The sequence below is a fragment of the Saccopteryx leptura genome, chromosome 1, assembly GCF_036850995.1.
Source record: "Saccopteryx leptura isolate mSacLep1 chromosome 1, mSacLep1_pri_phased_curated, whole genome shotgun sequence".
Taxonomy (NCBI): Eukaryota; Metazoa; Chordata; class Mammalia; order Chiroptera; family Emballonuridae; genus Saccopteryx; species Saccopteryx leptura.
This window is the reverse complement of record NC_089503.1, coordinates 149,847,073-149,871,428: the sequence shown is the minus strand read 5'-3', so window position 1 is coordinate 149,871,428 and position 24,356 is coordinate 149,847,073. Positions and strand designations below refer to the sequence as shown.

Below are 24,356 nucleotides of genomic sequence, written 5' to 3'. Positions count from 1 at the left end.
AAAAGGCATTCAAGTTGGAAAAGAAGAAGTAAAACTATCATTATTTGCAGATGATATGATATTGTATATAGAAAACCCTAAAGTCTCAGTCAAAAAGCTACTGGACCTGATAAATGAATTCAGCAAAGTGGCAGGATATAAAATCAATACTCAGAAATCAGAGGCATTTTTATATACCAACAATGAACAGTCAGAAACAGAATTAAGGAAACAATCCCTTCACAATTACAACCAAAAAAATAAAGTACCTAGGAATAAACTTAACCAAGGAGACTAAAGACTTGTACTCGGAAAATTACAAAGCATTGATAAAAGAAATCAAGGAAGATACAAACAAGTGGAAGCATATACCGTGCTCATGGTTAGGAAGAATAAACATCATTAAAATGTCTATATTACCCAGAGCAATCTATAAATTCAATGCAATACCAATTAAAATACCAATGACATACTTCAAAGATATAGACCACATATTCCAAAAATTTATATGGAACCAAAAGAGAACACGAATAGCCTCAGCAATCTTAAAAAAGAAGAATAAAGTGGGAGGTATCACACTTCCTGATATCAAGTTATACTACAAAGCCATTGTACTCAAAACAGCCTGGTACTGGCATAAGAACAGGCATATAGATCAATGGAACAGAACAGAGAACCCAGAAATAAACCCTCAGTTCTACGGACAACTGATATTTGACAAAGGAGGTAAGGAAATACAATGGAGTAAAGACAGCCTCTTTAACAAATGGTGTTGGGAAAATTGGACAGCTACCTGCAAAAAAATGAAACTAGATCACCAGCTTACACCACTCACAAAAATAAACTCAAAATGGATAAAAGACTTAAATGTAGGCCGTGAAACCATAAGCATCTTAGAAGAAAACATAGGCAGTAAGCTCTCGGACATCTCTCGGAGCAATATATTTGCTGATTTTTTCTCCACGGGGAAGTGAAATAAAAGACAGGATAAACAAATGGGACTATATCAAACTAAAAAGCTTTTGCACAGCTAAAGACAGAATTAAAAGACAAACTACACAATAGGAGAACATATTTGACAACACGTCTGATAAGGGGTTAATAACTAAAATTTATAAAGAACTTGTAAATCTCAACACCAGGAAGACAAACAATCCAATCCAAAAATGGGCAAAAGAGATGAATAGATACTTCTCCAAAGAGGACATACAGATGGCCAATAGGCATATGAAAAAATGCTCAACATCACTAATCATTAGAGAAATGCAAATTAAAACCACAATGAGATATCACCTCACACCAGTCAGAATGGCGCTCATCAACAAAACAACACAGAATAAGTGCTGGCGAGGATGTGGAGAAAAGGGAACCCTCCTGCACTGCTGGTGGGAATGCAGACTGGTGCAGCCACTGTGGAAAACAGTATGGAGATTCCTCAAAAAACTGAAAATCAAACTGCTTTTTGACCCAGCTATCCCACTTTTAGGAATATACCCCAAGGACACCATAGAATGGCTCGAAAAGGAGAAATGCACCCCCATGTTTGTGGCAGCATTGTTCACAATAGCGAAGATCTGGAAACAGCCCAAGTGTCCGTCAGAGGACGAGTGGATTAAAAAGCTTTGGTACATATATACTATGGAATACTACTTAGCCATAAGAAATGATGACATCAGATCATTTACAATAACATGGATGGACCTTGATAACATTATACGGAGTGAAATAAGTAAATCAGAAAAAAAACAAAGAACTATATGAATCCATACATAAAGGGACATAAAAATGAGACTCAGAGACATGAACAAGAATGTGATGGCAACAGGAGTGGGGGGTGGGGGGAGGGGGGATGGGGTGAAGAAGGAGAGAGGGGTTGGGGGAGGGAAGGGGCACAAAGAAAACCAGATAGAAGGTGACAGAAGACAATTTAACTTTGGGGGAGGGGCATACAGCACAATCAAGTGTCAAAATTATCTAGAGATGTTTTCTCTCAACATATGTACCCTGATTTATCAATGTCACTGCATTAAATTTAATAAATAAATTTAAAAATAACTAAATAAAAAGATAGAATAGGCAAAAAAAAAAAAAGCATAGGGATGGAGTGAAATTTTTCTCATTTATTTTCTAAGGCTAGCATGGAGACAGACGCACACAGAGGGACCCACAGACAAGTTCAGTTTATGAACACAGAATTCTTAACTTCTAATGTAAGTTCTATCAGATCATCAAATGGTTTGCTTTTAGGATAGCTGTTACTAAATTAGATCACATCAATAGAACAAAAGGGAAATGCGAGATCATACATATAAAGAAGAAAAAGGTTATTTGACAAAATTTGATATCTGTTGCTAAAAAATGCTTACCATCTAGGAAAAAAAAGATAGCATTCTTCATATTATTACATAATATCAGCAATACAATTAGAAATGAAGCAAAAAGAAATGAGATTGTAATTATGAAAGAAGAGCAACATTATTATAATATAATAATAGCTAACTTTTATAGATGACGCCTGTCCTGCTCAGGTTCATTTGAATTAGGCTTGTTGGAACAATTTCATGAAGTAGGTGGTATCTTTAGCTCCGTTTACACAGGGGGGGAAATTGATGCACAGAGAGGTATAGCAATTTCCCCAATGTTGCACAGCGATGAGGTACAAGAGCAGGACCTGAAACCAGTCCATCTGCCCAGGATGACACATCAGAATGAACCACAGGACAATTGGAATGAACAAGATATGATCAGGTTAGTTTTAAAAGAAATATAAAATTAGATAGTCCTTTATATTAAATAATATCAAGAGGAAAATAAAGCCTCCTTACGTTGAAAGATAACTCATTCCAATAACTCGCTATGAAGATGTAATATACCTGGGAATGAATAGTGAGAATCTAAGTGAGGAAAACTGCAGGACTTGGAGGAATACAACAGAAGGGTTGAATTCATGAAGACAGAGTCCATGTTCTCAGATGGGATGACTAAAATCATATAACCAACTTTAATCACTACACATATTCATTTGTACGTTTAATGTCATTTCAATGAAGTCCCAACAATTCTCCTTTCGGGGGTGAAAGGAGAGGCTCAAGAAAATGATACTAACTTTCATGTGTGAAAATAAATAGATCGCTTTATGCTTTCAAGAAGAAGAAAGAGTATACTTAAGTATTTGCTCATCTCTACACAGTGTCCATTTCTCTGGAACGATGCTTAGAACCGCTTACATTGTTTTGTGGAGTGTGGGGTGAGGGGTGGGGGTATGGATTGGATGGCCATAAGGATTGTATGGGGAGGGCAGATTTTCCCACAGTACTTCGTTTTATCCCTTGAACATGTTTGAATGTATCGTCATTCTGAAGGCAAAAACAAACAAAAAGAGAAAACAAAAATGGGTAAGACTATCCTATACAATTAAAAGAGAGAGAGAAGAAGAGAGAGAGAACATTTTGAGAGGTTTCCTCTATCAAATAGCAAAGCATCATACAGCTAATAATTTAAAAAGTGAGATCTGTCTCACCTCTCAAAACTAGGTGGATTCCTAGCACAGCACCGAAGGCTGTGAAGCCGGCCCCCTCGCCGGTGGGGAGCGTGACCGCTGACAGGGAGGCTGGCTCTCAGCACAGGGCAGAACTTGACAAGAAGGCAAGTCCTCGACCCAGAGGACAAACACCAGCTGCGGGAAAGGGGACACAGGCGCACTCTTGGGCCTGGGAGCTTCCTGCAAAATTATTTTCCTATGATGTGGTTTTCCTATGCAGGCAAATTCTGCCCCTTCCAATTTCCAAATTAAAAGGGGCGCTATGCTGTTGACATCATAACAGAGGGGGAGATAGCCAGAGGGTGGGTTGTCCCAGCCCGGGGTCCTTGCCAACTTACGCAGCCATTTATAAGGATCCCTAGCAGGTGCTCAGTGATTACTCTGAATCGGATGTGGTCTCCAGGGCCTTGAATGCATTACATCACAAAATCTTTATAACAATCCGTGGGAGAGTGTTATAACCCACCTTCTAACCATCCTAAAACTGCCGCTGGCCCTGCCTGAGTGATTACTAAGGGCCAGGCCGGCTGGGTGTCAGGTATTTGTTCATCTAGCCTGTGTGACAACCCTTTGTAGTAGCCGCATCTTTCTGTATAGGCTGGGTCAGTGAGGTGAAACAGCCAGGTCACACGGTAGTGCCTGCAGGGGGACCTCAGCTGTCACTCTGGCTCCAAAGTTCATCCCAGCTCTGACACCACATCACCGCTCATCCCTCTGGGGTTTTTTTTTTTTTTTTTTGTATTTTTCTGAAACTGGAAACGGGGAGAGACAGTCAGACAGACTCCCGCATGCGCCCGACCGGGATCCACCCCGCACACCCACCAGGGGGCGACGCTCTGCCCACCAGGGGCGATGCTCTGCCCCTCCGGGGCATCGCTCCGTTGTGACCAGAGCCACTCTAGCGCCTGGGGCAGAGGCCAAGGAGCCATCCCCAGCGCCCGGGTCATCTTTGCTCCAATGGAGCCTCGGCTGCGGGAGGGGAAGAGAGAGACAGAGAGGAAGGAGAGGGGGAGGGGTGGAGAAGCAGATGGGTGCTTCTCCTGTGTGCCCTGGCTGGGAATCCAACCCGGGACTTCTGCACGCCAGGCCAACACTCTACCACTGAGCCAACCGGCCAGGGCCCCTCTGGGTTTTGATGGTCACACAGAAAAGGTGAGCGAGTCAGATGACATGCTCACTGAGGTGCCTTCCAACACCACAGGAACTACTGTCCTAAGGTGAACACTTCCAGGCTCCATCCTTAAATTGATTTCTACTGGGTGCCTACAGGCACCCCCAACCTGGTAGTTTGCTGCTCCTAGCTGAGCCCACCAAGCAGAGCACATTGCAAAGGCCAGCTCCCCTGCTGACCCCACTTGAGCCGATCTGACCTCCTTTGCTTTCCTTCCCCTCCTTGGGCTGGCGGTCATGAAGGGCTTTGAAGGTGGGCTGTCAGAATCCAGAAAGTACAATGCGGCTGAGAAGGGGACTGTGAGGAGGTCTCAGGGATCAGAGCCAGAGTTAAAATAGTAGCAGCTTTGCCCTTGAGCTGTGTAGCCTTGGGTGTGAGTGGTGTGAACTCAGATAACCTGGAAATCAGTATCTCTCAGGCTGTTCTGAGGATCAACCGAGACACCAGACACAAAGAGTTTCGCCCAGCGCCTGGCACAGGGGAGCCCTTTCATCAACTGGACCCGCTCAGTGTTTTTGTTTTTGTTTTTTTAAGAGTGTAAATATCAAAAATGTCAATGTCATAAAAGACAAGGAAAGTTGCAGAAATATTCCAGGTTAAAGGAGACTAAGACAACATGACAACTGGTCCCAAAGCTTGCCAATGGCTAAATATTTTGAGTGTCACCCGTCGGGTGTAACTTCAGCGCTAGAACTAGTGTTTGGCCAAATCACAAAAGTGTCAAAATTTACGGGGTTCCCTATTCTGGTTTCCTTTTAGGTTCAATACACTCCCTGAAGAGTCCAGTGCTTCCTAATCAATCCAGTTAGACAGAATTCACTCAAATAAAGATTTTTCTAATGTGTTCCAAGAGAGAGACAGATATATATATATATATATAGAGAGAGAGACAGAGACAGAGAAATAGAAGGTAATGAAATGTAATACCTAATCCTAGACTAAATCCTATACTGTGGGGAAAAGCTTTTTAAAAAAATATTTTTGGGTCAGCAGACAAAATTGGAATGCAGACAGATTAGGTAAAAATACACACACATGTGTATACACACATATGTACACATATATAGAGAGGGGCAGAAAGAGACATAGAAAGAGCAAAGAACAAAGCACATGTGGTAAGATGTTAACATCAGGTGAATCTGGGTACAAGATACACAAGTGTTTCTTATACAATTCTTCCAACATTTAAGTTTAAAATTATTTTCAACCGAAAAGTTAAAGAATAGGAACTCTGTGAAATATTATGTATGTATATTTTAAAATGCTGAGGACACAAATATAATGGAAATTGTACCCTTGTAGACCAGAACATCTTTCCCACTCCCCTCCCCCAATAAAATACGTAGTAACCTGCTATTCGATGAGTGGACGCCATTTTCAGGTTTGACGGAGATAAAACAGACCGAGGGCTCTTACTAATCACACAACCTATTTACAAGTTTCAAGCTAATATCAGCATGAAACCACCAGAATTTTGGCAGGATACGTGAGCTATTCCTTATTTGTGACAGAAGTGAATTCTTGGAATCAGCAGACCCTTGGCATTTAACCACTGACTTCCGGAGAGTCCCAGTGTGCTAAACACGGGCCCCGGGGCTGGACGCGGTCTTCCTGCAAGGTGGTGTTTAGCTCATGCCCATCTTCTACACAACCGTCGCCCTTACTGCATCGAGACCCTCCCCTTCCCGCCTTGTCCCATAGTTGGGGACGGGCAAGATGCTTTCTTCATACGTGCTTGGTAATAAAAAACAAAACAAAACAACAACAACAAAAAACCAGCTACTAATTTTAGCAGTTTTTCTTGAAAACACCTTTGCATCCTAATGGTTGCATCAAAGGGAAATCCATGAATGTCAGTTATCCAACATAGTGGGCTTAAATGATTGTTAAAGTAAAGTGTACTTTATGGATACAGACAATAGGAAAAGCTCAGCTGACTTTGGACCAGAGGCTGAGTTGCGTGGCTGTGGCTACCTTGTGGGACACACATCAGGTTGATTCTGGAGGTCTGGCTGACCAGGTGGGCCCTCATTCCCTCTGGACACCCCACCCACATGGGGTGGGGGCCACACTCAGGCAATAGGCCCCACTCCTCAGGAGCGGAGGCTAAGGCTGTGAATGGTTAGTTATTTGGGATGAGATCAGTCTGGGCTTCCTTCTAGCTAGGACTGCGAGGGGGGTGGTGGCCCAGAAAGGGACTGGTCCTCAGAGGGCAAGAACATCACAGAAAGAATTCTCCTCCCATCTCTTTGCCTCTCTGCCCCTCTTTCATAACCAAGAGAGAGAAGAGGCTGAACATTTCCCCCGAGGCAATAGATAATCCGAAGCTTCTAAACCTCTAGGTCGTCATTCACCCGCTAATCTTCCTGTGTCTGGGCAACCAAGCTGAAAGTCACTCACAGAACTCTCCTCAGGGTTCCTGGGCTTCGTTCCTGGAGAGGTCTGTGAACTAAAAATCACCCACAGAGCCCAGTCCATTCCCTCTTTCCCGCTGCCTCCGCCTGCCCTTCCTCTGCCCTGTTCCCAAACCCTGTCCAGTCTGCTGCTTCTTCCTCTGGAGGCGTCTGGTGGACACATGGATTTTAATTTTGCTTTTTCAGCAAAGTGCACGTCTGTGTATGCTGATTCCTTTTTGTTGAGCCCTCCCATTTTAGACAAAAAGTTGGACAGGAAAACCAGTACATCTGTTGTGTGGGACCTTTAAAAATCCCCAACAGGTCCTGGCCTGTTGGCTTACTGATAGAGCGTCAGCCCAGCGTGTGGATGTCCTGGATTCGACTCCAGGTCAGGGCACACAGGATGGGGGATGATCTGTTTCTCTACCCCTCCCCCTCTTGCTTCTCTCTCTCTCTCTTTCATGGCTTGGTTGGAACAAGTTGGCCCAGGGTGTGAGGATGGCTCCATGGTCTCTGACTCAGGCACTAAGAAGGACTCGGTTGCTGAGCAACAGAGCATCGTCCCCTAGTGGGCTTGCCATATGGATCCCAGTCAGGGCGCATGCAGGAGTCTATCTCTGCCTCCCCTCATCTCACTGAATAATAAAAAAAAAACCCCAACACAGTGGGATTACAACCTGATTGTGAAAATACAGCCGCTGTTCATCTGAATTCATGCAAATGCCTTATGTCTTCAGTACAATTTACAGTGGATCCAGGATCAAGCAGGTGAAGGCTTGAACCTCAGCTCTGCCATTTTGTCTCATGGTAACCTTGGGTAAATCACAACCTTGTTGAGTCTCCTCATTGCTAAAAGGGGTGTGTGTGTGACAATGGGGCTGATATGAGGTTATCTGCACAGCCTGGCTCTACTAGAGCTCTGGATACATCGTCCCCTCATCAGGATGGATTCTCTGCAAAGGGCCCACCCACACATGCCCTTTCTACCCCAGCCCAGAGGCACAGTTTCCTTCCAGCTTAAATGAGAGTGGATTTTAGCAGAAACCACCTCACGAGGCTGCAGGCTTTCCGAAAAGAGACTTGAGAGTTGACCTCTTTTCGTGCCCTGGAGATATAGCCGTGCCCCTAATTGCCGAACCTCTGACTATCACCTTATATGGCAGAAGGTGTGATTAAGTGAAGGGCCCTGAGAACAGTCGTTTATCCTGGACCCTGGGTGGGCCCTCAATGTAGTCACATGTGTCGTTCTGAGAGCGAGGCAGAGGGAGTTCAGACACACACACAGAAGAGAGGGGCCCACAGAGAAGACCCAGCGAAGACAGAGTGGAGACGGAGAGATGAGGCCACGGGCTGCCGGAGGCTGGGAGAGGGAGGAAGCAAGCCCCCCCCAGAGCCTCTGGATGCAGCACAGCCCTGCTGACAGCTCGACCCAGGCCTTCTGGCCTCCAGGGCGGTGAGAACACGCATCTGTGACAGCTCGACCCAGGCCTCCTGGCCTCCAGGGCAGAGAGAACACATGTCTGTGGCTGTCAGCCGCCTGGCCTGTGTTGATTTGTGATGACACCCAGGACACAGAGCTCTGTCCCCACCAGGGCTGGAGGGTCAGCCCCTCCGCTCACCCTCTCCACAAGGCTAGCAGAGAGAAACCTGTGAGGGTGGAGCCCGTCCCTATGGGTGCCTGCAAACACTCAGCTCAGCAGAAGCACCTTTCTACCAGGACCCAGGCTGGGGCTGGGGCAGGGCCGGGGGAGCAGGTCCCTGACCACACCTGTGCCAGCTGTCTTCTGAGGCCTGGGTCCTTACTCAGGCACCACAGAGCGTGACTTTCCACAATTGGGGACAGAGCTTGAAATGCAAACACCTTCAGCGACATGACCTCTCAGCGTCCATAGGAACCTCGCGTTCCGTAGTAAAATAGTTTTACTATGGTCCTTTCTGCACATGGGCTTTGAGAAGCAGCAGAGCCCAGATGAGCGTGGGGCCCGAGGAGATGTTGCCATGGCAAAAGCAACAGGCACCTTGTAGGGGGGGTGTCTCCCCAGATGTCACAAAACAAGCCTGAACCCCCACCCTCACCCCAGTCCCCACCAGTTGAAAAACCAGATCTTTAAACCTCCCAGCAGCGATCCTGCAAATCTCTGATGTTGTTCACAGCCGGAAAGGGGACAGACAGGGCCTGAGCTAACATCCATCCACACCCAAGCCCGTGGCCTGAAGCCATCTCCTTATCTCTGCTGAGTGTGGGCGAATGCGGTTGGATTCAGACCGACCGAGCTGACCTTTTCTGAGCTGTGAAGGCGGTTTGGCACCATATTCTCCAAGTGCACAATGTATCCATTCTCTGGGCAGCCATGAGCCAGAGCTGTGGAGCACCCCCCCCGACACACACACACAGAGGTGCAGCGAGGGCCAGGGGCCGCCGGGTGAAGTTCCTGACTGTTCTGTGTTCTGATGAAGGACTCCTGGGTCCCAGCCCCTGTCTTCCTAATTAGCTGTAATTCCTGTAATGGGCCCACCTTTAACTTCTCTGTGCTTTACGCTCCCCACCTGCCTGAGATGTTGGGGGTGGATCGCTTGGGTGGTTCAGGATCTCTGCCATACATTAGGACTTCCCCAGGAGTCTCTGTCAGGCCCACCTCATGCTAGTTAAATGGAAATCTTCAGCAGGGAGACCCGGGCACGAGCATTTTCAGACACTGTCCAGGTGAATCTGAGGGGGGTGGGGGCCCAGTTTGAGGACCAATGGCTTACGTGACTTCTATGACCTTCCCGGATGTGATGCCTTTCATCAACATCTGCCTGTGAGGCTACTGGCCAGGACAGATTCGAGTCCCCAGACATTCAGAAATTATGGGAAACTCTCTACCGGAGCCCCACATTCATCTTTTCAAGAAGAAGGCATGTCACCATGGCTTGCCCAGCGATATGGTATTTAAAAATCTGTGTGATGGTCTACACCTATTCATGCTTTCAAGACGGTGGACAGATTAATGAGATCCTAGAGCTATTCAGATATAATTTAGTTAATTACGCTTCTAGGGGTTGCTCTAAATCAGTGGTAGTCAACCTGGTCCCTACTGCCCACTAGTGGGCGTTCTAGCTTTCATGGTGGGCGGTAGCAGAGCAACCAAAGTATAAATAAAAAGATAGATTTAACTATAGTAAGTTGTTTTATAAAGATTTATTCTGCCAAACTTAGTGAAAATCTGACATAAAGTACTTGGTAAGTAATTATTATTATATGCTTTAACTTGCTATAACTCTGCTTTATAAATTTTATAAAGTTACTTCCCTACTTTATAAATCACCATTACTGTGGAACCGGTGGGCAGTTAGAAAATTTTACTACTAACAGAGATATAAAAGTGGGCAGTAGGTATAAAAAGGTTGACTACCCTTGCTCTAAATCAAGCATCCCCAAACTATGGCCTGCAGGCTACATGCGGCCCCCTGAGGCCATTTACCTGCCCTCCCTCCCCCTCCCCCCGCTGCACTTCTGGAAGGGGCACCTCTTTCATTGGTGGTCAGTGAGAGGAGCACTGTATGTGGCGGCCCTCCAACGGTCTAAGGGACAGTGAATTGGCCCCCTGTGTAAAAAGTTTGGGGACCCCTGCTCTAAATGGTACCCTGGAGTTCTGAAAAAAAAATTAATGTAATCTAGTTAACCAGCATTAGCTGAGCTCTCATTTGTGCTGAGGACTGCTACATTCGAGTAGAAACAGAGATATAAGTAGCCTTTTGCCCTGGAGAAACTCAGTCTAGGAGGTTACTAACAGCGAGAGCAATAAAAATAACAAAAGCAGCTACAATTGGAAAGTGGTCATTGCACACCATGGCCATGAGACAGGTGCATTCTTACATTATTGTAGATTCTCAGAACAACCCTGCTAAGTAAGCATCCTTTCTTCCAATTTCTTGCTGAGGAAACCAAGGCCCAGAGAGGTTAGGTAACTTGCTAAGGTCACACAGCTAGGGAGAAGCCTCTGTGGCCCATGCTCCTGCCACCACACCCCAACCCCTTCTAGAGAGAAAGGGCTGAGAAATGGAGGCAGTGGTGGCCAGGAGAGGGTTACCTTGCATGGGAGGGAAGGAAGCCTAGGGCAAGGAATCACTGTGAATTGCTCCCATGAAAGGCACTATAAAAATAAACACTGCATGTTAACACTTTAACTGCGTCTGGGCTGAGTCTTGGGAGACACCGGAATCGATGAGTTCCTTGGGAAGGGCTAGTTCTCTGCAGTCAGCTCTAGCACTTCAAGTTCATTGAATAATACACCCACCGTGTCCTCTTTGGACTACATGGCTCAGCAATGTCACTTCTTAGCCAGAAGGAGGTCTTTGCATCTAGGTATATTTTCACTGTTGTTTACTGTCAGCAGTGAACAGAATGTACCAAGGGGAGCCGGTGGGGGTGGGCACATCTGTAACAATCTCTTTCTCCATGGAATTCACATCCAAACACAGCAAACCTGCACATTCTGAACACACACACACTGTTCAATACGAGTTAAGACCTGGAGATCAAACCACACACACACACACACACACACACACACACACACACACACACACACACACACACTCTTACCCGGAAATCTAAGTGTCAATCTATTATTTGAGAAATCACTGAGCTAGAATAATTCACCATGAAGCCAGATGAGGCTCTCAGGGTAGTAAACACACTACGGTCTGTCTAGAGGGAAGAGGGAAAAAGGAGAAAAAAAAGAAGCAGTACATTTTCTTAATGAGGCTTTCAAAAACACCGTTTTCCTGTTGTGGCCAAAGCAAGGAAACGACCGAAGGACCTTCGGATCCCGAAGAATATTTAGTAATGACAGAAAGTGATTTGGATATCAGATATTTCTTTAAAAAATAGATTATAAAAATATCGATGACGCTTACAGAATGAGGATTTCCTCTACATACGCAGAAAGGACAAATGATCACGCACAGGCATTATGTGAACGTATATAGACACACTTCATATGCAAAAGGTACACACACAGACTTGTATGGTTGAATACATGTCTTTTTAAATAAAAGTGGATTGATTTCTATAGCAATTTTTTCATGTGGAAAATTACCTCTCTCCTGGAAATTATGAGTAAGAAAGATATGTCCTGCCATTGCAAATAATAACATAGTGATAAGTGATTACACAACCTCTGATGAGATAACATATCAGCAGCCACGTCAACCTGGGCAACATCTCTTGCTGAAGGGAATGAAGAGATGTTTATGAAGCTGCAGTGAGGAGACATGGGGCTAACAGACTCGAAAGAGGCACACGATGTACTCTCTGTGTATTACTTACTCTGATCTATTTTCTCAAGATTTGAAAAGGGAAAGCTAATGAGCAGAAAGATGACACTGAGAAATGGCTTGAAACTCAGTTTTTAAAATGTGTACATAGGGACACGTTAACAGACAGACAGGACGAAAGCTCACTTAGGAAACAGGCTGGTTTTCTACGTACAATCCTCTTTCTTTCCACGTCTCACACACACACACACACACACACACACACACACACACACACACACACACACACCTTCCCTTACAACTGCAGATGCCTCCTGTTGGACTAACCGTGCAGAGAGCCGAAGGATATGTGAAAGCAGCCTTTTACCTTTCTGCTGATCAAACACAGACGGAGCGCTGAAATCCATGGTTGCCTGTCTCATAGTTTATCATCAGCACGGCACGTAGCCTCCAGGTCCCCAGGGAGGAGAAAACACAGTTTCGCTCACAACTGTCAACCCCACAGTCAGATGCAGCATCTGTGCCAAGACCTGGGGTAGAGAACCAAACGTGCCTCCGAGCTGCAGCAGTGGGCACTGCAGACGATGGCCATAGGGAGGTGTTCTTCCTGTAACACCTGCCAGGAACAAGCGCGGCTCTGACGGCCTTGTTTACCAGCAACACTTGTGTGTAAGTATTATGCACCCTCTACCCCTAATCAAGTACACAAAAGAAGCTCAAACCCTGAAAAATCACTCTTGGGGGTGTGTGTGTGGGGGTGGGGGGCACCTGCCTTGGACCAGGGTCAGGAAACACTGGTGGTCACTCAGGCTTCAGCAGCTGGACAGTGGCTCTCAACCAAAAGCATCTCAGTGTGTGAGTAAGGATGCGGGGCCCACGGAGCATGTGCGGAGCAGCCGGCAGCTGGCTGTATTCTCCCTGGAGGGACCACTGCATCTGGGTCACGTGAGCAGATGCCAGCTCAGTGGACCAGGATGTGGACGCTGGAGCAGGAGACTGCTGGCCATGTGTGTCTGGGGGTCATTTCTCAGCTTTCTCTGGCGGCTTCCCTCCACCTCCCTCCCGCTCCTGCTCTCAGTGACAGGGAGGAGGGAGGGGGAGGAAGTGGTGTTTGAATGGCTTCGGGGCTCAGATATCCACATGGGTAAAATTAAAACAGCCCACAGTCCTTGGGGCGTATAGGGCAGTGTCCATGCGGCAGCAGAGTCCTGAAAATCACTCTGAAAGGCACAGCATTTGAGGAACACTGGAAAAAAAGAGATGTGAATTCATATTTCAGATTTAAAGATCTGAGGCAAATCTATATGAAGCTAGCTGGTGCAATCAATCCCCCTGATGTATTGTTAAAAACAAAATAAAACAAGATATCTGTTTTATTTCTTCACAGGTTATAAAGCCAGCAACTACCCACTGCATACATAAATCTGTTCACATATGTTCATAGGACCGCCGAGGAAGGTGCTACAGACAGACACCCACGGAGCTCTTAGTACGAGTTATACCGCAGGGGACTGTGCAGTTGAATGAGGAGCCCCCTAATTGTTCTTTCTCTGCCTCTGTGGTTTTCAGCTTCTTAAAACAAATGTGCTTATTTTTATATTTATAATTATTTTCATATTTTATAATTTTTATATTTGTAATTATAATTTATAATTAAAAATCTGATATTTTTATATATATAATTAAAAATCTGATAAAAGAGATGCAGAACAAACACACAGAGCATGACACTCAAGACCATCGGATTTCTGGATGTCACACCGTTGTATGCATAACAGGTGCTCTCTCATCAGTGTTGTCGGTAATGGTGATAGTTGTTTCCTCTTTAAGTTAACCAGTGTCTGAATGTGGAAGAGAGGACAGTGACCTGCTCTCTTCCGCGGTGGCCACGTTTGTGTTGCTCTGGGCTGATGGAATGTGCAGACTGGCTGCGCCCGAGAACGGACAGACTCCCTGCCTCTGGTATTTCCCCGGGGCTCCCCATCCATTTTCCACCAACACGTTGTGACAACTGTGAGCTCACTTACCTCCCCCTTATCAGCATCTACATGTGTGCAACGTGCCCTGTGCTCTTTTATTTAAAACACAGGTATAGGACCTAATTCTTATCAATTATCACCCAAAATGTGCTCCATAGGTAAATCTCTTACATTTCTCCAATGCTGGTTTTTGGCCATAACCATGAAGGCTAAACAAAGGGGTGGAGAATGGACAGGAAAGAAACTCTGGCTTACACTAGCAGACGCTCTGCCGGAGGGTTGGGGGAGACTCAGGCTCCAGGCTCACTCAGTGGAAGGAGGGTGGGGTGGGGGGGAGGAGGCACGCGGTTACTTTACAAGAGAAAAGAGGAGAGTTCAGATGGACTTCCTGTCCATTCATTTGTTCATCAGTTGCTATGGAAGGGTTGCTATGCACCCTTTGGTTCTACAGGCTCAGGCAGAAGTGCCATAAACAGGGCAGAAAAAGGTCTCCACTCACATTCACACTCTTGGGTGACCTTTGCTCCAGCCATCCTGGAGTGTAGGGACAGGATTTACCCTCAAACTGGGCAAAATCTCCGAAATAACCGTTTTCAGACAGCAGGTGGTGCATGGGGGTGCAGGCCAGTGGTCCCTGGGAAGTAGGGGGCAGTGGGGGAGTGAGGGGGTGGGACAAGAGCTGAACCTGAGGAGTGCCCAGCTGACCACCTGGGGAGTTTCCAGGCAAAGCCCAGGGAGGGTGTGTGGGCTCAGTGCTGGCCCCTGTAAAGGATGGGTGCACCCCCTGATCCTCAGAACCTATGACTCTGACCATATTTGGGAGAGTTCTTGTTGGTCAGGATAAATTTTCTGTATAACCAAAGCCAAGTGTAAGATAACAGTTTTTGTGTCTTCACAGCACGTTGAACAAGGACCCTTATCCCGACACGTGGGCGCCTGTGGCTCAGGAACTCTTGCCATGTAGCAGGGACGGAGGACAAGGTCTGCGTGATGTGCCAGACTGGCCCTTGGCTGCCCCTCCGGTGAGGGTGGAGGAACCCCGTCAGGGAGAGCGGGCCCTAGTCCACGTCACGACCCCTGTCTAGCTCCCTGCTTCTCTGGGTATCTGTGGCATAGAACCAGATTTTTCTATTTCTAAGACACCAGGGACCAATACATTCATAAAATTTAATAAGAGTTAATAATAGAAAAATTAAAATGATAAGATTTACAGAATGCAGGCCCTTGTTTTTGTTACTCGATTCAGCAAGCCTACAGTTATACCTTGACACATGGAATCCAAACAAAAATAGAATAAAAAAGTGTAGGCTTTGTGCCTCGAAAGCACAATTAGACCTTAGCATGCAGTGCCATTCAATGGGGTGGCAACGAGTCACATGTGGCTTTTCAAATTTAAAATTAAGTAAAATGAAAAATTCATTTCCTCCATTACAGTAGCTACTGTGATGGCATTTTGTCCTCATTTAAAAACATTTGCTCTCTGGGAGATACTGGTAACGAGAAGAAAGGACAAGCCCCCAACGACAGGGAGAAAATATTTCTGAAACATACCTGACCAAGGAACTAAATCCAGAAGAAAAAGAATTTTCAGAACTCAATAATAATAATAATAAACCATAAGCCATCCAGCTTTTTTCAAAGCCAGAGGTCTGAACGAACATGCCATCAAACAAGAGCTCTGAGTGCCAAATAAGTCCATGAAGAGATGCTCAGCGTCACTCATCGTTAGGAATGTGTAAACGAAAATGACAAAGAACTGCCACCCTGCCCCTTTGGAATGGTCCTACGTGTTGGTGAGGACTGACTCACTGTGATAGGCAGATGAAACGGCACCGCTGTGCCAGAAACCCGTTTGGCACTGTTGGGCAAATGAGTTTGTAAAATTTGTATTATTTGAATTTTCTCATTTTTATTGTTAAAAATGGCTCCAGGCAATGCCAGGTATGTGATCTGTGAAATTGCAAATTACCTTCCTGCTTGGGAAGGGCCATGGTCTTGCTAATGTTTGCTGAGGGAGAGAAGCCAGTTTTGCAGAGGAAGAAGCCATGTTGGCAAATGGGGAACCACAACTGAGGGGCTTTGCAAGCTCAACTGAGACTGGTGGGGCCTTTGATTCTAGGAGAAACTGAAGAAGATTCTCCTGGTTATGGAACTGGAGAATGTGTTAGGGCTTTGGGAGCTCTGAGTGAAAGGGAAGTGTTTTTTCCCTGTGTGTTTGCTCGTTGGCTGGTACGAGACTTGAATAAAGGAATGGCCCACCATTCTTTGGCTCCACCATTTCTTGACCATCTGCCTGAATCCAGTGGAAACCTGCATGTGCGCATGGCCATGACGGTGGCGTCCCTTGGCCCTACAGGTACTTTCTTCTAGAGTTAAGCATCAGTGTGGCCTGGTGTTCCCACTCCCTGGCGTTTACTTAAGATGAATGCAAATATCTCTTTTTGGCCCTGACTTGGAAGCTCAATTAGTTCGAGTGTCATCCTGATAGGCCAAAGTTGTGGGTTTGATTCCCAGTCAGGGCCCAGACAAGAATCAGCCTATGATGGCATGAATGAGTGAAACAACAAATCAATGTTTCCTTTTCTCTTTATCTTTCTCTCAAAATCAATAAATTTTAAAAAAAGAAAAGAAAAGAAAAATATCTGTTTTCACAAATACCTATATAGGAATGTGTCCAGCAACTTAAGTATGACCCCAAACTGGAAACAATCCAAATGTTCATCAGCTGGTGAGTGAATGAAGGGATTGTCACACCTGTATGATGGAATACTATGTGGCAATAAGTAGCAGCAAGTACTGAGACCTGCAACAGAGGGGTGGTCCGAAACGCATGGGACCCAGTGAAAGGGGCCTGGCACAAAATGCTATGTTCTACATGATTCCACCGAGAAGGTATTCCAGCAAAAAAACAGAGATGGAAATCACAGGATTTCCTCCAAGGGAAGGGAGTGGACTACAGAGGGGTGGAGAGAATGTCGGGTGATAGGAATACTTCGCATCTCAATCATGGGCATGGTTACCCTCTGCGTTCATTTGTCACGCCTGTAGAAATGAACACCTCAAAAGGCTGAATGTTACTATACAAAAATTATATCTCAGCAAGCCTGAAGGAATAAAAAATATAACATGCATTTCTAGAACCTACTAATTCATGTTGTCCTAAACTATAAAATGCATTTGTTAAAAATGAAAATGATTGGAAACAGCGAGCTTTGAAAGGATTAGTCTTATGGGTACTTTTCACAGAACGCTGATGGAATTTTTTTTTTTTTTTTTTTTTTACAGAAACAGAGAGAGAGAGAGAGTCAGAGAGAGGGATAGATAGGGACAGACAGACAGGAATGGAGAGAGATGAGAAGCATCAATCATCAGTTTTTCGTTGCGACACCTTAGTTGTTCATTGATTGCTTTCTCATATGTGCCTTGACCGTGAGGCTACAGCAGACCAAGTAACCCCTTGCTCGAGCCAGCAACCTTGGGTACAAGCTGGTGAGCTTTGCTCAAACCAGATGAGCCCGTGCTCAAGCTGGCGACCTCGGGGTCTCGAACCTGGGTCCTCCGCATCCCAGTCTGACACTCTATCCACTGAGCCACCGCCTGGTCAGGCTGATGGAAGATTTTAACACACTTTTAGGAGACAGCTGACACACCAACCTTAAGATGTCATATACTCAGTACACACATTTGACAGCCGCCAAATGGGTGTGCATGCACCGTGTGAATGGAAAACGTCCCTCAGCGCAGGCTCAGAGGTGTGGCAATGTCACATGGCTGTAAGCATGTTGCAGTAGCTCCATTTAGCAGTACCACTGACCTTTGAACAGCTCTGGGGTCAGGGCACCCACCCGCTGTGCAATGGACCATCTGTGGATAATTGTCATTGGCCCTCTGAGTACGCGGATTCCCAACCTCGGAGGGAAAAGGCAGCCCTCTCAGTTACCTTGAACTGGGACCAGCAGTCCCAGGATGGGCACCCGCCAGGCCCCCCCTTGGCCCAGGGCAGGTCCAAGTCTCTCCTCCCTGAGTGTCTCAGTGGAAGCTGCATCTTGCCTCCAGGATGTGGATCACAGGGGACCCCAATCCACATTCCATCCAAAGTAGCGGTTGCTCCTGCCCCGTCCCAGTTACAGTGACTACAGTGTCCTCACTTCTCCTTCTTATACTTGACCCAATCTGTAATTACCTTGTCTTTTGTTATGTTTTCATTGTCCATCTCCCTGCAGCCGATGCTCAGACTGCAGACTTTTTGATGTGCTGGCTTGCAGATGCTTATATCTGTATTCGGGGTCTGAAGGCACAAGGCCACTTTGCCGGAAGTGCCAGAGAGCTGAGCCCCCTCCCTCGACCTACAGCTGCCCCCACCCCATGACTCTCCAAAGCTAGTTGGGGGCTGGGCTGTAGCTGCCCAGCACCTTGCCTTCAGATATGAAGAGTCTAAGCTTGCTGTCTTGTGCCATTTCCTGCTTCCCCTGCAGAATGAAGCTCCATCCCACCTGTGATGACTGATTTATTAACACTCCGCATGAGCCGCCATACCCTCCTTTTCTAGGGGCCTTTCCTTCATGCCTTAGTCAGCTATTTGCACTGGTGTGACTGTCCCAGCATCTGCTTCTGGGAGAACACACCTTAAGAGACCTGTCCCATGGAGGGCAGAACCCTGGTCTGCTCTGGCCATTCTGGGTCCCTCCAGTCTAGCACAGAGTGGGGTACAGCCTAGGGACCCAGTAAGTGTTTCATGAATGAAGGACATCATTGAGAACTGCCCTTGCCAAAGCTGGTGACTTGCTCATTGACAAGGTGACATGAGAACCCAGCAAGCCATTGGTCATTGGGGTCATTCTGTCCAAAGGACTGTCTGGTAAGAATTTCTGATGATCTTGAAGTTTTCCCAGGTAAAATAAAAACCCCAAATCTTTGAGCATTTCAGATGCACTGCCCTTTTGAATGCTACTCTAATTGTGTTGTGAGCCAGGGGTGAACTCAGAAAGATTTTAGGAAGTCCTACATTTTATTCAGAGCTTTCCCTACATGCTCAAGTTCAGGAAGGGGTGAGGATGTAGGCAGTGGCTCCGGGTTTGGGTTCAGACAGCCAAGTTTAAGTCCAGCTCCAGCACATTTCTGGCTTTGTGACCATGAGCAAGGTATTTAACTTAAGTCTGAAGTCACTTACCTATTTTGCTGAAAAACTGACATTTGGTTTGTTTCTGACTTTAGAAGGCTATGGACACACAACACCATATACAGATCATGGACCATAGAGGTGCACACCTGAAACCTAGATGACCCCATTAACCAGTGTCACCCCATTAAACTTAATAATTAAAAAAAGAAGGCTATGCATAGTCCTTTTTCCTGGTTGAGTTAATTAAAAGCAGACCAAAGAAATCAGTGAGTAGCTCAATTATTCATAAGACTCATGAGAAAAATCAATCTCTTAAACCAAGCCTGGTTATCACTTGAAGTGAATCAATGTAGTTCTCTACCACAAACCTTCCAAGAGATGTACATTCTTATAACAAATAAAAGGTTACCAAGTCAAAAGCCTTTGGATTTATAAACAAAAGACTTTCCATATTACATCTCTCCCCCCTTTACTAAGCAAACTCAACTTTATCATGGCAGGATGTACACTGCGAGCAGACTAAAATTTTATTTTATGGTAACTGGCCCATCATTTTTTTTTAACCTTCTTATTTTAAAAATCTGCTTACAGGCTTCTAACTAAGCAGTGCTTTGCATTCCCAAAGTGCCTCAGTCAACACCTTCTTTACTTAAAACTTTTCGTTGAGATTCATGAGGTATAATTTCAGTTGCAGTTTGAATCAGCACTGACTGAAGTAATTCAGGTGTTTTCGTAATTATTTCCACAGTGCCTGCTATTATCGGGTTCTCTTCACATAGCCCCCGCCCCCAGTTCATACATTGAAACCTAATATGCAATGTGTTGGTACCTGAAGGGGGGAGGCTTTGGGAGGTAATGAGGTCATGAGCAGGGAGTCCTCACCAATAGGATTTGTGTCCTTAACAAAGATGTTTTTTGGGGAGACTTCAATTGGATCCTCCTGGTGGTCATTTCAGAGCTACCCCGTCCAGCATGGTAGCTACTAGCTAATACACATGGCTAGTGAGCATTTGAAATGTGGCCAGTCCAGCCTGAGACGTGCTGGAAGCGTATGTTGTGGGTTTTGAAGACTTGGTATAAAAAAAATAATAATGTAAAATATCTCCTTAATAATTTTTTCATTAATTATATATTATGATAATGTTTTAGAAGTAGTGGGTTAAGTACCATGTCTCATCAAAGTTAATTCTATCTGCTTCTTTTTTTTACTTAGTTTTGACTATGCCTTGCCTACTAGAAAAATGAATATTACACCCATGGCTTGCCCTTTATTTCTATTGGGCAACACTGTGTTCTTAAGTCTTGCAGGGATCTGTTTCATTAAGTGGCTCAGCCCTGTGCCCGATTCTAGCAGGACTGAGGGGACACAACTTGAAAAAGCTGAGGTTGGCCTTGGCTGATTGGCTCAGTGGTAGAGCATTGGCCCAGCCTGTGGATGTCCCAGGTTTGATTCATGGTCAGGGCACATAGGAGAAGCACCCGTTTTACCACGCCTCCCCCTCTCGCTTCTCTCTCTGTCTTCCCCTCCTGCAGCCATGGCTCAAATGGAGCAAGTTGGCACCAGGTGCTGAGGATGGCTTCATAGCCTCAGCCTCAGGTGCTAATAAGAGGTTGGTTGCTGAGCAACAGAGCAATGCCCCAGATGAGCAGAGCATTGCCCCCTGGTTGGCTTGCCAGGTGGATCCTTGTTGAGGTGTATGCAAGAGTCTGTCTCTGCCTCTCCTTCTCTTGCTGAATTAAAAAGAAGAGAAAAGAAAAGAAAAGTCTGAGGAAGAAGGAAGGAAGAACACAGGACACTGAGGAGCTCTGAGAAGCTGGGAGGTCATCATTACCACCATCATCATGTTGATGTCTACCATCACTGTTCTGCAACCCAAGAGTCGCTCCTTCCCTCTGTCTCAGTCTCCACGCCATGTTAGCTTATGTCCTTGGAACTGGAGCAGCTTCAGGGTGACATGTGTTCTTTCCCTCCATGCCTCCCTGGCTCCTCCCACCCATACCTCTTCCCACCTGCTGCTCCCCCAGCTGACCCATGAATGGGTGCTTCTATGAGACCAGCACAGGCAGGGAAGAAGAAGTGGAGGCTACTCAGGTACTGTCCATGTGGAACAGAGCTGTGGGCCATGGGACAGAGTGTTCTTGCTGCTGTCTTGGTGTCAAGGGCTCCTTGGCTGTTTCCAAGGACACCCCTTTCAAGTCAGTGGGCACTGTTCTTAAGTTCACTTGGACTTTTCCTAAGGATGGCCTGTATACTTATAAGTTATATTCTCAGAACTATATATATACTTGACCAAAATCCTGGAAGAACACCATTGAAAACTGGTGCTGTCTGTCACTTCAGATTTCCAACTGTTTATTTATACTCTATCCACTCATTTCATGAAGCAACATAATGTTTCTTCCTATAAAATATGCTTTATTCTGTGTATGTAGTATATGTAGTTGTGTGCCTATAGATCTTTGTATGTTTGTCTGTATGTATGTATGGGATTATCTATTGAGAGAAAGATGCCTTTCTATACGTATTATCCCTAAGACCATTTTGATATGGCTTTGGTCTTACAAAGCCTACCTTTTAACATTCATCCATAGTCACTCATATGAACAAATAAGCATTTACCCCTTATTATGTGCCAGGGACTCTTATAGCTCAAAATATAGCTCCTTTCCAAAGAATTTCTCTGACCATGTTAACATTCCTTAGCCCATTTCACACCTGATCATAAATTACAGTTGGACCCCTCTCCTCCTGCTAGTTTGCATTGTGTTTTTCCATATTTGTTATGTATGTGGTCATGTTTGTCTTACCTTTTCAGCCACACTCTGAGTTCCCAGAAGGTAGGAGCCGAATGACAGGTGTTCTGACTCTCATGACACCAAGGCGGTGCTACACGCCGAGTCAGCGGCCGGTAATAGACTCAGGCCTGTTAAATGCTAAATGTCAAGTGACCAAAGGGACAAACCCAGCCTTTGGCAAAATGGCGAAGGAGGTGACAGAGCCTTCTGGCTCCAGAGAGAGTGTCCCTCTCCTACACCTCCCCCACCTGTCCCCAGTTTGTGCAGACACCCTCATGTCTGACTTCACCCTGTGATTTCCCTTTGATTTCCGGATGACTATAAACTTTCATTTTCACGCATATCATGATGGGGCATTGGTAAGCATTTACCAGGCATTTGTCGCATCCGGGTTAACCTGGAGCAATGACTTTGTTTCTTCATTGATCATTTGATAACAGTTTAATGAGCATGAACTATGTGTGAGGCAGGTGGTCTTGCTGCCGTGATCGTGGACAAGGTGGTGACCAACACAGGCAGGTGGTCCCCATGCCCAGAAAGCTCTCATTTGGGGTGATTTGGGAGGCCACCTCCTGTGGCTTCCTGGCGTCACCAAGTCCTTGGATGCCGTTCTTGGTCCCCAGGAGCCTGAGGAACTATGTATCTCAGAACGACCGTGTTCTGTAAGGATACACAGCTGGCACACAGACTGCTCTTCCTCCTCTCTGTCCTCTGACAGGCAGGTTTGCTAGCCTGCCTCAGCGAGACAAAATGTGCAAGGGGTGTTTCCACCCTGTCTCCTCAGTCACATGGATTTAGCTAGTCCTGCACGCCAGTAATGGCTGTCACCCTGGGTGTCCACACAGAACAATTTGGGCCTTTATTTTTAAAATCTCAGATTAAAATTTTGGAAATTTCTTCTTTCTCCAACCTGTATTTGTTTCATTTCTAGATTTTCATCCCGACTGGAAACTTGGGGTTTCATGGGCCATTGCACCTGGATTGTGGCCCCTCCCTTGGCCACCCAGAAGATTTGGGAAAAAACAGAAAGTGAACTAGAACACACACCCAACCCACTAGTGCTTTTACATGTCCATGTGTACGGTGAGTTTGCTGAACATCTCAGAAGTGTTTTTTAAAAAGTTCTAACTTGGGTCACATCTCCTCAGCTTCTATTTTCCCCTCATGACTTATTGGCCATGTTCAAATGCAGTCCTGAGGTTTGAATTAAGGTAGCTTGTCACAGAAGTCTGGCTCCAGGAACCTCCCTCCCCCACCTCCTTCTTGGCACAATCTGGAGTGTTTAAACAATATTATTCTTTGCATTAACTTTTCTGAGAGGAAATCCTTGTGAGCAGCCCAGTTGACCTTGGCTGTCCAAACGTCCTTGTACAGTTAGGAAAACAAATTTGAGGTTATTAAAGAGGTTAATGGAAGGGAAGTCTGTGGCTGTTTGCCTGGAATCGTTGTTCGTGAGGCCAACTCTCATGCCGCAGAGTTGCTCTGTTTTGTGACTATAGACTGTCCCCCCCAACAGCACAAAGGGGACAGGAGGAGATCGGGGTGTTACTGAGTCAGTGCCAGCAGCTGCCAACTGAAAAAGGACTCAAGTGAGTCACTCTGGGCACACGGGAGCTCCGATGTTGTTGCTGTGGGTGAAGCAACGCCTCCTGAGTTCTGACGAGCACACGAGGCTCAGACACTGGATTTCCAGCAAGGTCCCTGATGGTGCTAGTGGTCAGTCCAGCCTTTGTGCAGCGAGGGGCCAGAGTATGTTTCAAATACTAAGTAGCCCTGGCCAGGTGGCTCAATGGATAAAGCGTCATTCTGGTGTGCCAAGGTCACGGGTTTGAGCCCTGGCCAGGGCACATTCAGGAGGTGACCGGTAAGTACACAAGTAAATGGAACAATGAGTTGATGCTTCCTTCCTTCTCTCTTTCTCTCTGCCCCCCACCCCCACTTTCTCTCTCTTTCTCAAATCAATGGAACAATTCTTTTTAAATTCTCAGGGAAAACATACACTTCTACAATTACGGGTTTTATACAAAGGATCTACTGAGCAGTAAAAACCCAGCCATATAAACTTAGCCCCAAAGGTCCTCAGACAGTGTATCTGTAACAGAGGGGAGTG

The 24,356-nt window shown here is 45.8% G+C and overlaps 1 protein-coding gene across 1 annotated transcript in view; it reads right to left on the bottom strand.

Moving 5' to 3' along the window:
* Positions 1–13,056, bottom strand: part of ANKRD55 (ankyrin repeat domain 55) — a 78,284-nt gene extending 65,228 nt beyond the window's left edge. The window contains exon 1 of the mRNA XM_066360828.1: positions 12,717–13,056. Within this exon, the coding sequence (XP_066216925.1) occupies positions 12,717–12,771 (55 nt within the window). The 5' untranslated portion in view covers positions 12,772–13,056. The remainder of the gene's footprint in view (positions 1–12,716) is intronic.
* Positions 13,057–24,356: the final 11,300 nt, after the last annotated feature.